Source organism: Hyperoodon ampullatus (assembly GCF_949752795.1).
Source record: "Hyperoodon ampullatus genome assembly, chromosome: 1".
Lineage (NCBI taxonomy): Eukaryota > Metazoa > Chordata > Mammalia > Artiodactyla > Ziphiidae > Hyperoodon > Hyperoodon ampullatus.
Genome location: NC_136914.1, coordinates 1,487,114 through 1,500,988, shown reverse-complemented (window position 1 = coordinate 1,500,988; position 13,875 = coordinate 1,487,114). Strand labels below are relative to the sequence as shown.

Below are 13,875 nucleotides of genomic sequence, written 5' to 3'. Positions count from 1 at the left end.
AACTAATTAGTATGACCTTGACCAAGTTATTTAATCTCTCTGAACTATATTTTACAAAGGGAAGAAAAAAATTATTATCTCCCAGGGTAACTTAGATAGTGTACAAAAAGCACTTATTACAACTGTAATAAGATGTAATAGTTATATATAAATTTATATATAGTATTTTGTATATTAGTATATTATTATGGTGATATAATAATTATTATTACTATGGAGTAACTATTATTATAGTAATTATAATTAGGTTATATATAATAATATACTACAAATATACTGGTGGAAGTTACAATATCAAATCATGGAAATAAACTTCACTATATGGCCCCTTATAGAAAAGAGTCAGGGAGAGGACCTTCAAGATGGCAGAGGAGTAGACGTGGAGATCACCTTCCTCCCCACAGATACATCAGAAATACATCTACACGTGGAACAACTCCGACAGAACACCTACTGAACGCTGGCAGAAGACCTCAGACTTCCCAAAAAGCAAGAAACTCCCCACATACCTGGCCATGTGGCTGACAGGGTCTTGGTCCTCCAGCCAGGTGTCAGGCCTGTGCCTTTGAGGTGGGATGGCCAAGTCCAGGACATTGGACCAACAGAGACTTCCTGGTCCCATGTAATACCAGTAGGTGACAGCCCTCCCCAGAGATCTCCATCTCAAAGATAAGACCCAGCTCCACTCAACACCCAAGTTCCAGTGCTGGATACCTCATGTCAAACAACTAGCAAGACAGGAACACAACCACACCCATTAGCAGAGTGGCTGCCTAAAATAATAATAAGTTCACAGTCACCCCAAAACACATCACCAGATGCGGTCCTGCAAGAAAGACAAGATCCAGCCTCATCCACCAGAACACAGGCACTAGTCCCCTCCACCAGGAAGCCTACACAACCCACTGAACCAACCTCAGCCACTGGAGGCAGACACCAACAACAACGGGAACTACAAACCTGCAGCCTGCAAAAAAGAGACCACAAACACAGTAAGTTAAGCAAAATGAGAAGACAGAGAAATGCACAGCAGACGAAGGAGCAAAGTAAAAACCCACCAGACCAAACAAATGAAGAGGAAATAGGCAGTCTACCTGAAAAAGAATTCAGAGAAATGATAGTAAAGATGATCCAAAATCTTGGAAATAGAATGGAGAAAATACAAGAAAGGTTTAACAAGGACCTAGAAGAACTAAAGAACAAACAAACAATGATGAACAACACAATAAATGAAATTAAAAATTCTCTAGAAGGAATCAATAGCAGAATAACTGAGGCAGAAGAACAGATAAGTGACCTGGAAGATAAAATAGTGAAAATAACTACTGCAGAGCAGAATAAAGAAAAAAGAATGAAAAGAATTGAGGACAGAGGGGAGACCTTCAAGACGGCAGAGGAGTAAGACATGGAGATCACCTTCCTCCCCAACAAATACCTCAGAAATACATCTACATGTGGAACAACTCCTGCAGAACACATACTGAGTGCTGGCAGAAGATCTCAGACTTCCCAAAAGGCAAGAAACTCCCCACGTACCTGGGTAGGTCAAAAGACAAAAGAAAAAACAGAGACAAAAGAATAGGGACGGGACCTGAACCTTGGGGAGGGAGCTGTGAAGGAGGAAAAGTTTCCATACACTAGGAAGCCCCTTCACTGGTGGAGATGGTGGGTGGTGGTGGGGAAGCTTCAGAGCCATGGAGGAGAGCACAGCAACAGGGGTGCAGAGGGCAAAGCGGAGAGATTCCCGCACAGATGATCGGTGCCGACCAGCACTCACCAGCCTGAGAGGCTTGTCTGCTCACCCGCCAGGACGGGTGGGGGCTGGGAGCTGAGGCTCGGGCTTCGGAGGTCAGATCCCAGGGAGAGGACTGGGGTTGGCTGCGTGAACACAGCCCGAAGGGGGCTAGTGCGCCACAGCTGGCCAGGAGGAAGCTGGGAAAAAGTCTGGACCTGCCTAAGAGGCAAGAGACGATTGTTTTGGTGTGCGCAAGGAGAGGGGATTCAGAGCACCGCCTAAATGAGCTCCAGAGATTGGCACGATCTGCGGGTATCAGTGCAGACCCCAGAGAAGGGCATGAGACGCTAAGGCTGCTGCTGCAGCCACTAAGAAGCCTGTGTGCAAGCACAGGTCACTATCTACACTTTCCCACCCGAGAGCCTGTGCAGCCTGCCACTGCCAGGGTCCCATGATCCAGGGACAACTTCTCCGAGAGAACACATGGCGTCCCGCATGCTGTTGCAACGTCATGCCGGTCTCTGCCACTCACCCCACATTCAATAACCCTCCCTTCCCCAGGCCTGAGTGAGCCAGAGCCCCCTAATCAGCTTCTACTTTAACCCCATCCTGTCTGGGGGGGAACAAGACGCTCTCAGGCGACCTACATACAGAAGCAGGGCCAGTCCAAAGCTGAATCCCAGGAGCTGTGCAAACAAAGGAGAGAAAGGGAAATTTCTTCCAACAGCCTCAGGAGCAGCAGATTAAATCTCCACAATCAACTTGATGTACCCTGCATCTGTGGAATACCTGAATAGACAATGAATCATACCAAAATTGAGGTGGTGGACTTTGGGAGCAACTGTAGACTTGGGGTTTGCTGTATGTGACTGACTGGCTTCTGGTTTTAGGTTTATCTTAGTTTAGTATTTAGAGTTTATTATCTTTGGTAGATTTGTTTATTGATTTGGTTGCTCTCTTCTTTTTTAAAAATATATAGATATACATATTTTTTTTCCTTTTTCTCTTTTTGTCAGTGTGTATATATATGCTTCTTTGTGTGATTTTTGTCTGTATAGCTTTGCTTTTACCATTTATCCTAGGGTTCTGCCTGTCCTTTTTTTTTTTTAAGGATAGTTTTTAGTGCTTGTTATCATTGGTGGATCTGTTTTTTGACCTGGTTGCTCTCTTCTTTCTTCCATTTTTCTTTTTTTTATTACTTTTTAATTTTTCTATTTTTAATAATTTTTAAAATAACTTTATTTGTTTTTATTTTAATTTTTTATTTCTTTCTTTCGTATTTTCTCCCTTTCAATCTGAGCCGTGTGGCTGACAGGGTCTTGATGTTCTGGCTGGGTGTCATGCCTCTGCCTCTGAGGTAAGAGAGCTGAGTTCAGGACATTGGACCACCAGAGACCACCTGGCTCCACATAATATCAGACAGTGAAAGCTCTCCCAGAGATCACCATCTCAATGCTAAGACCCAGCTCCACTCAACAACCAGCAAGCTACAATGCTGGACACCCTATGCTGCAAAACTAGCAAGACAGGAACACAACCACACCCATTAACAAAGAGGCTGACTAAAATCATAAGTTCACAGATACCACAAAACACACCACCGGACGTGGTCCTGCCCACCAGAAAGACAAGATCCAGCCTCATCCACCAGAACACAGGCACTAGTCCCCTCCACCAAGAAGCCTACACAACCCCCTGAATCAACCATAGCCACTGGGGGCAGACACCAAAAACAATGGGAACTATGAACATGCAGCCTGTGAAAAGGAGACCGCAAACACAGTAAGTTAAGCAAAATGAGGAGACAGAGAAATATGCAGTAAATGAAGGAGCAAAGTAAAAACCCTCCAGACCAAATGAAGAGGAAATAGGCAGTCTACCTGAAAAAGAATTCAGAGTAATGATAGTAAAGATATCCAAAATCTTGGAAATAGAATGGAGAAAATACAAGAAACGTTTAACAAGGACTTAGAAGAACTAAAGAGCAAACAAACAATGATGAACAGCACAATAAATGAAATTAAAAGTTCTCTAGAATGAATCAATAACAGAATAACTGAGGCAGAAGAATGGATAAGTGACCTGGAAGGTAAAATAGTGGAAATAACTACTGCAGAGCAGAATAAAGAAAAAAGAATGAAAAGAATTGAGGACAGTCTCAGATGCCGCTGGGAAAACATTAAATGCACCAACATTTGAATTATCGGGGTCCTAAAAGAAGAAGAGAAAAAGAAAGGAACTGAGTAAATATTTGAAGAGATTACCATTGAAAACTTCCCTGACATGGGAAAGGAAATAGTCAAGTCCAGGAAGCACAGAGAGTCCCACACAGGATAAATCCAAGGAGAAACGCACCAAGACACATATTAATCAAACTATCAAAAATTAAATACAAAGAAAAAATATTAAAAGCAGCAAGGGAAAAGCAACAAATAACATACAAGGGAATCCCCATAAGGTTAAGAGCTGATTTTTCAGTAGAAACTGCAAGCCAGAAGGGAATGGCAAGACATACTTAAAGTGATGACAGGGAAGAATCTACAACCAAGATTACCTAGAAAGGATCTTATTCAGATTCAACAGAGAAATTAAAACCTTTACAGACAAGCAAAAGCTAAGAGAATTCATCATCACTAAAACAGCCTTACAACAAATGCTAAAGGAACTTCTCTAGGCAGTAAACACAAGAGAGGGAAAAGACCTACAGTAAAAAACCCAAAACAATTAAGAAAATGGTAATAGGAACATAAATATCATAATTACCTTAAATGTAAATGGACTAAATGCTCCAACCAAAGGACACAGATTGGCTGAATGGATACAAAAACAGGACCCATATAGATGCTGTCTACAAGATACCCACTTCAGACCTAAGGACACATACAGACTGAAAGTGAGGGGATGGAAAAACGTTATTCCATGCAAATGGAAAGCAAAAGAAAGCTGGAGTAGCAATTCTCATATCAGAAAAAATAGACTTAATAATAAAGACTATTACAAGAGACAAAGAAGGACACTACATAATGATCAAGGGATCAATCCAAGAAGAAGATATAACAATGGTAAATATTTATGCACCCAACATAGGAGCACCTCAATACATAAGGCAAATACTAACCACCATAAAAGGGGAAATTGATAGTATCACAATCATAGTAGGGGACTTTAACGCCCCACTTTCACCAAGGGACAGATCATCCACAATGAAAATAAATAAGGAAACACAAGCTTTAAATGATACATTAAACAAGATGGACTTAATTGATATTTCTAGGACATTCCATCCAAAAACAACAGAATACACTTTCTTCTCAAGTGCTCATGGAACATTCTCCAAGATAGGTCATATCTTGGGTCACAAATCAAGGATTGGTAAATTTAAGAAAATTGAAATCATATCAGTTATCTTTTCTGACCACAGCCCTGAGACTAGATATCAATTACAGGAAAAAAAAAACTGTAAAAAATACATACACATGGAGGCTGAACAATACACTACTAAATAACCAAGAGATCACTGAAGAAATCAAAGGGAAATAAAAATATACCTAGAAACAAATGACAATAAAAACTTGATGACCCAAAACCTATGGGATGCAGCAAAAGCAGTTCTAAGAGGGAAGTTTATAACAATACAATCCTATCTCAAGAAACAAGAAAAGTATCACATAAACAACCTAACCTTACACCTAAAGCAATCAGAGAAAGAAAAAAAAAACACCCCCCAAAATTAGCAGAAGGAAAGAAATCATAAAAATCAGATCAGAAATAAAGGAAAAAGAAACAAAACAATAGCAAATATCAATAAAACTAAAAGCTGGTTCTTTGAGAAGATAAAAAAATTCATAAACCATTAGCTAGACTCATCAAGAAAAAAGGAAAAAGACTCAAATCAGTAGGTTTAGAAATGAAAAAGGAGGAGTAACAACTGACACTGCAGAAATACAGAGGATCATGCGAGATTACTAAAAGCAACTATATGCCAATAAAATGGACAACCTGGAAGAAATGGACAATTTCTTAGAAATGCACAACCTGCCAAGACTGAACAAAGAAGAAATAGCAACTATAAACAGACTAATCACAAGGTCTGAAGTTGAAGCTGTGATTAAAAATCTTCCAACAAGCAAAAGTCCAGGACCAGATGGTTTCACAGGTGAATTCTATCAAACATTTAGAGAAGAGCTAACACCTATCCTTCTCAAACTCTTCCAAAATATAGCAGAGGGAGGAACACACCCAAACTCATTCTACGAGGCCACCAGCACCCTGATACCAAAACCAGAAAATGATGTCAGAAGAAAAGAAAACTACAGGCCAATATCTCTGATGAACATAGGTGCAAAAATCCTCAACAAAATACTAACAAACAGAATCCAACAGCACATTAAAAGGATCATACACCATGATCAAGTGGGGTTTATGCTAGGAATGCAAGGATTCTTTAGTATAGGCAAATCAATCAATGTGATACACAAAATTAGCAAACTGAAGGATAAAAACCATATGATTATCTCAATAGATGCAGAAATAGCTTTTGAGAAAATTCCACACTGATTTATGATAAAAAACCCTCCAGAAAGTAGGCATAGAGGGAACCTACATAATAACATAATAAAGACCATATATGACAAACTCACAGCCAACATCGTTCTCAATGGTGAAAAACTGAAACCATTTCTACTGAGATCAGCAAGAAGACAATGTTGCCCACTCTCACCACTATTATTCAACATAGTTTTGGAAGTTTTAGCCAGAGCAGTCAGAAAAGAAAAAGAAATAAAAGGAATCCAAATCGGAAAAGAAGTAAAACTGTCACTGTTTGCAGATGACATAATACTATACATAGAGAATCCTAAATATGCTACCAGAAAACTAGTAGTGCTAAACAATGAATTTGGTAAAGTAGCAGTTTACAAAATTAATGCACAGAAATCTCTTGTATTCCTATATACTAATGATAAGAAATCTGAAAGAGAATTTAAGGAAACACTCCCATTTACCACTGCAACAAAAAGAATAAAATACTAGGAATAAACCTACCCAAGGAGACAAAAGACCTGTATGCAGAAAACTATAAGACACTGATGAAAGAAATTAAATATGGTACAACCAGATGGAGAGATATTCCATGTTCTTGGATTGGAAGAATCAACATTGTGAAAATGACTCTACTACCCAAAGCAATCTACAGATTCAATGCAATCCCTTTCAAACTACTAATGACATTTTTCACAGAACTAGAACAAAAATATGACAATTTGTATGAAAACACAAAAGACCCTGAAGAGCCAAAGCAAACTTGAGAAAGAAAAATGGATCTGGAGGAATCAGGCTCCATGACTTCAGACTATACTACAAAGCTACAGTAATCAAGACAGTATGGTACTGGCACAAAAACAGAAATATAGATCAATGGAACAGGATAGAAAGCCCAGAGATAAACCCATGCACATATGGTCACCTTATCTTTGATAAAGGAGGCAAGAATGTATAAAGGAGAAAAGACAGCCTCTTCAATAAGTGGTGTTGGGAAAACTGGACAGCTACATGTGAAAGAATGAAATTAAAACATTCCCTAACACCATACAGAAAAATAAACTCAAAATGGATTAAAGACCTAAATGTAAGGCCAGACACTATAAAACTAGTAGAGGAAAACATAGGCAGAACACTCTATAATATAGACCACAGCAAGATCCTTTTGACCCGCCTCCTAGAGAAATGGAAATAAAAACAAAAATAAACAAATGGGACCTAATGTAACTTAGAAGCTTTTGCATAGCAAAGGAAACCAAAAACAAGACGAAAAGACAACCCTCAGAATGGGAGAAAATATTTGCAAATGAAGCAACTGACAAAGGCTTAATCTCCAAAATATACAAGCAGCTCATGTAGCTCAATATCAAAAAAACAAACAACCTAATGCAAAAATGGGCAGAAGACCTAAATAGACATTTCTCCAAAGAAGATATACAGATTGCCAACAAACACATGAAACGATGCTCAACATCAGTAGTCATTAGAGAAATGCAAATGAAACTACAATGAGGTATCACCTCACAATGGTCAGAATGGCCATCATCAAAAAATCTACAAACAATAAATGCTGGAGAGGGTGCGGAGAAAAGGTAACCCTCTTGCACTGTTGGTAGGAATGTAAATTGATACAGCCACTATGGAGAACAGTATGGAAGTTCCTTAGAAAACTGAAAATAGAACTACCATATGGCACAGCAATCCCACTACTGGGCATATACCCTGAGAAAACCATAATTCAAAAAGAGACATGTACCAAAATGTTCATTGCAGCTCTATTCACAATAGCCTGGAGATGGAAACAACCTAAGTGTCCATCATCGGATGAATGGATAAAGAAGATGTGGCACATATATACAATGGAATATTACTCAGCCATGAAAAGAAGTGAAATTGAGCTATCTGTAATGAGGTGGATAGACCTAGAGTCTGTCATACAGAGTGAAGTAAGTCAGAAAGAGAAAGACAAATACCATATGCTAACACATGTATATGGAATTTAAGAAAAAAAAAAGTCATGAAGATCCTAGGGGTAAAACAGGAATAAAGACACAGACCTACTTGAGAATGGACTTGAGGATATGGGGAGGGGGAAGGGTAAGCTGTGACAAAGCAAGCGAGAGGCATAGACATATATACACTACCAAACGTAAGGTAGATAGATAGTGAGAAGCAGCCGCATAGCACAGGGAGATCAGCTCGGTGCTTTGTGACCGCCTGGAGGGGTGGGATAGGGAGGGTGGGAGGGAGGGAGACACAAGAGGGAAGGGATATGGGAACAGATGTATATGTATAACTGATTCAGTTTGTTATAAAGCAGAAACTAATAAACAACAACAACAACAAAAAAGAAAACAAAACAAAACAAAAAGTCATGTACTTAATGTTCATTGCAGCACTATTTACAATAACCAGGACATGGAAGCAACCTAAGTGTCCATCAAGAAATGAATGGATAAAGAAGATGTTGCCCATATATACACAATGGAATATTACTCAGCCATAAAAAGAAACGAAACAGTTATTTGTAGTGAGGTGGATTGACCTAGGGTCTGTCATACAGAGTGAAGTAAGTCAGAAAGAGAAAAAGAAATATTGTATGCTAACACATATATATGGAATCTAAAAAAAAAGAAAAGGTTCTGAAGAAACTAAGGACAGGACAGGAATAAAGATATAGACATAGAGAATGGACTTGAGGACACAAGGAGGGGGAAGGGTAAGCTGGGACGGAGTGAGTGAGTGGCATGGACCTATATACACTACCAAATGTAAAATACATAGCTAGTGGGAAGCAGCCGCATAGCATAGGGAGATCAGCTCAGTGCTTTGTGACCACCTAGAGGGGTGGGATAGTGAGGGTGGGAGGGAGACACAAGAGGAAGGGGATATGGGGATATATGTATACGTATAGTTGATTCACTTTGTTATACAGCAGAAACTAACACAACATTGTAAGCATTTATATCCAATAAAGATGTTAAAAAAAAGATGTAAAAATTAAAAAAAAATAAAATAAAAAAAGAAAAGAGCCAGGAACCTCATGAACATGTTCAAAGCTCTAGCACTGGTAGGTCCTACATAATCTTAAATGACAAGAGAAACAAGTTAAAAGTTAGGTTATTTTTGGATGATAAGGCTATTTAGGTCAGCTTTTGTGGAAACTTGTTCAGCAAATTCCATCCCAAAGATATTAAACTGAGCAGTGTATTAGGTTCAGGTTTTTGGATACCATTCATGCAGAGCACAATAAAAAAAGCTGGAAACCAGTGCTGGAATCAGCTACTGGTGCTCTGGGAACCGTTTCCAGGCCCAGTGTTTGCAGATGTCACCAAGAGTTCCTGAAATGGCTGAGTTCTGATGTTGGCTCTTGTAGTGAACCTCCAAGTAGGGATGCACAGCATAGGGCAAAGTCAAAGCTGCAGCATGGGGAAAGCTCAGCCTCACGTGCTGGCTCTCACCTTGAGCTAAAGATTGTCCTCAGAGACATGCAGGGGAAGGCGGCTACTCCACCTGTTCCTTTGGGGCAATACAGTAATAGATGGACAGATGGGCAAAGGAGTAGAGAATACTCCACTGTATCTTCAGCTGTATCTATGAGCCAACCCAGAACAGTTCCAATGGCTCCACAGTTCCAATGAGACCCATATCTGTCCTTGACCCCTAAGGGCATCTTTAGACTCCTGGCTTTGTCAAAGTGCCAGACTGGGTCATCTTAAGAGATGCCATGATCACAGTCACCTGGTTACCTCCAAGGTATCCTTAGGACCACAGAGGCCCTCTGGGTAGCCATAAAATAGCACAGCTGTGTGACAGAAGGAGACAGAAACAGGAACCTCAGGGAAAAGTGGGGTGACGAAGGGAGTCTAGTTTGGGGGGGAGTGGAGCACAGTCAAAAGCAACGTCCCTGGAGAGGCGTTCTAGGCAGTACAACTCGTGTAGTGAGCAACAGGAAACAACTTGGGAGACCACTCCAGCTAACCAACAGTTGTAGCCTGAGCCACCAAGGGTCGGAACCTCCAATGGCAACAAGCCTTCAAGGGGCCACTGACTCATGGGCAGGTGTATCTGTGGTATAGCCAGTGTGTGAACTCCACATTGACGGACGCAGTGAAGAAAATTTGTCCAAGTGGAATATAGAGGGTGTTCATTTTAATTGACAAGGCAATGGTGACATGGCAGCACATGGATGCATTTGCTTCAGAGAGTTGACACATGAGCAACTTCGTCAAATACAAGACAAGGACATATTCTTTTTGGCATAAGTACCTCAAAAATCATCAAATAAAAATGGCGGAGGAGTGGTGGGACACAGTACAAGTCAGTTGGCTCATGTGATGTTTCCTTTCAAGGGGGATTTCTTTCTATGTAAAATCCACATCTGTGTCATCATGGAAACGGCCAAAAAAATCTAATCCAGAGGTAATTAACAGTTATAAAGGAAGGATGGAACAGGGCTATGAACCTTTTCATTAAAAAGCCAGGTTTCTTCTTAAGGACTCTAGAAATTCTATGTTAGTTATTTCCATTTTGAAGATAAGGAAACCGTATATTTAAGGGGCTTTTCTTTGATATAAGATAACTAATGAGGTTTTATTCTCATCTCCTTCATTGAAGAAAATTTGTCCAAGTGGAATATAGAGGGTGTTCATTTTAATTGACAAGACAATGGTGACATGGTAGCACATGGATGCCTTTGCTTAAAAAACAAACTCCTCCCCCCAAGATTCCCCTTTCTAAATAAATGTTCAAAATTACCTAAATTTAAATATTATAGGGAACTCAAAAGAATTCCTTTAGATCCCATGCTATGTAGGAAGTAATATTTATGATGGGTAAAAAGAAAATAAAATACTGGTCTAAGCCAGCCCTTCATATGTCACAGGCAAGTCTTCTTATACAACGACCGACCGGTCCAAGACCCGAACCATGGAGAGCATTAATTGAGGACCTTTCTCCTCTGCAACGTTTCTCCACTCAGGCCATACTCAGGTCTAAACCATTGGTTCTCAGCATGCGGTCCCAGGACCAGTAACATCAGTACCACCTGGGAACTTGTTCGATGTGCAAATTATTTGGCCCCTATTGAATCAAAAACTCTGGGGGTGGGACCTGGGAATCTGAGTTAAGGAGCCCGCCAGGTGATTCTGATGCACCCTAGGATGTGAGCACCACTGCTTTCCACATTGCAGTAGCCTGGTCTCAGGTCCAGCAAGCCCGGGGTATGACTCTGAGGCCATGAGATGGGAAGGCTTCAGTGGGCGTGCTTGGGTGGGATTGGTCTGTGACAACAGGATCCCGCTCTGTGTGGCCAAGGTCAGTGCAGTGTCTACCTTATCACGCTTCCTTGGATATGGAAACCATCAACGCCAAGACAGTTTATTGCTAATGAAGCAAAGTTAGACAGACTCAGTCTTTTGTTTCTGCCATTCCTAATCCTCCTGTCCTGGGCCACTGGCAGAAGTAGCTCATGGCCCAAAGGAAAATTGGGTTTTACGTAAACCAGGGTTTCTCAATCTTGGCACTATTGACATTTTTGTCACGAGGAGCTGTCCTGTGTATTTTCAGCGGCATCCATGGCCTCTACCCACTACATTCCAGTAGCAGCTTCTATCCCCTCTCCCCTCCCGCTAAGACGTGACCATCACAGATGTTTCCAGATGTTGCTTCCGAGAGCAAAACTGTACTGGGCTGAGAGCCACCAACTGAAACCAAACCATTTCCTTCAAAGTGGTGACAAAGGAGGGATGCGGTGGGAAGAGGAGCAGGCTCCCAGCGGCCCCCGGGGTGACTCACACTGTAGGAATGACCACGCTTCTGTCTCCACTGCACCAGCACTATCTGGGCGATGACCAGGGCACAGAGGAAGATGAAGATCATCTCCATGTGCGTGGACTCATGGCCCCGGTGCATCCTGTACACCCTCTGCTGCTGCAGGCTGGAACCAGCAAAGGAGGTCAGCTGAAAAATCCCTCAACTCCGGCACATTTAGCAGAACAAGACAAATAGGTGGGACTCATAAGAAGCAACTGAGAATTTCAAAGGTAGGGTTTTTGAAGCTTTGTTTACAAAGTTTTCCAAAGTCCTTCTTGGTTCCTCCCTTTGCCCTGGGCTTGGGGAAGGGACAGTGGAGAGAAGGAGGCTGAGTTTGTCAGCAAAACCAATTCCTCTCCGCCCTTAGCTTTCCCACGTGCTTTTGGCCTCAGCCTTGTCCTTTCAAGGAAAGTGATGGGGCCAAAAGCTCACTGAAGGGCCCTGGGAAGACCTGGGTTCTAGCCCCTGATCTGCAACGTGGATCGCCTTGGGAAAGTCACTTATTCTATCTGAGCCTCAGTTTCCTCATTTGCCAATCTCAAATAATGATCCCTCTGTACCTCGCAGGATTGGTCTAAAACTGTAAAGCAAATATACATTTTATTTGTACCTATATGAGGAATAATAATTGCTGTTAGGTTGAATCATATGAAATTGCCATTTTTGAAAGTAAAAAAAAACCCCAGTCAAATATTGGTAATTTCAAGTAATTGCTAACATTCTCAAGTACAAGGATATCCTGCAGATGGTGCCTGTGAAGAGAATATTATCCGCGGGGTTACAGAAGACTCCTGAGTTGTATAAATCATTTTCATTATAAGGAGAAAGAAGAGGCCTAAGTATTATCTTAGGCACAAACATTCAGAGGATGGCTAAATGCTTCAGTGTTTAGTTGGACTCTTAATTTTATACAATGGTAGAGAAAACCACTAAAATATTAGGTCATCTGGTTTAACTTCCTACAGCAGAAGTGGTCTCTAAGAGAATCTAGAGCAGGGGCTCTTGACCTGGTCTGTGAGTTGGAAATCACTGGGGAGCTTTTAAAAATCACAGTGCCCAGGCTGGACCCCAGATCAATGAAGTGAGCATTGCTGGGTGTTCTGGGCTGAACTGGTTCCCCTCAAAATTCATATGTTGAAGTCCTAACCCCTAGGACCTCAGAATGTGACTGTGTTTGAAGAGGGGGTCTTTAAGGAGGCAATTAAGGTAAATAAGGTCGTTAGGACGGGTCCTAATCCAACATGACTGGTGTCCTTATATGTGAGGGCACAGACTGCCACAGGGAAGACCATGTGAAGACACAAGGAGAAGGTGGCCACCTGCAAGCCAAGGAGAGAGGCTTTAGAAGAAACCAAAGCCTGCCGACCTCTGGATCTTAGACTTCTAGCCTCCAGTCTGTGAGAAAATAGATTTCTGTTGTTACAGCACCCAGTCTGTGGTGCTTTGCTATGGCAGCCTGAGCAAACCGATAGAGATTTCCAGGATGGGATCCAGGCATCAGTAATTTTTAAAGTTCCCTGTGTGATTTTAAGGTGCAGCCAAGATTGGGATTCACTGGCCTAGAGGAGAGAGCAGTCCGGGATCAAGATTAGGGAAAAGGGGGAAAAGTATGAATCTTGCCAATCAATTATTTTATAAATATTGGTTAGCATTATCTTTCACCCCAAGTGGGGAACCATCGGTCACAAAATCTCTCAGTGTCCACTTATGACTGGTCACAATATATATTTAGTTAGAGCACTGATCAGAAAGCACTCCAGGGTAACATTCTGTGACCTTTTAAAGGC

General features: G+C 41.2%; 1 protein-coding gene across 1 annotated transcript in view; it reads right to left on the bottom strand.

Annotated features, from left to right (window-relative positions):
* Positions 1 to 13,875, bottom strand: part of RNF175 (ring finger protein 175) — a gene marked incomplete at both ends in the record, with an annotated part of 79,219 nt that overhangs the window by 53,433 nt on the left and 11,911 nt on the right. Inside the window, 1 exon segment of the mRNA XM_079711013.1 lies at positions 12,071 to 12,212. Coding sequence (XP_079567139.1) covers positions 12,071 to 12,212 — 142 coding nt within the window.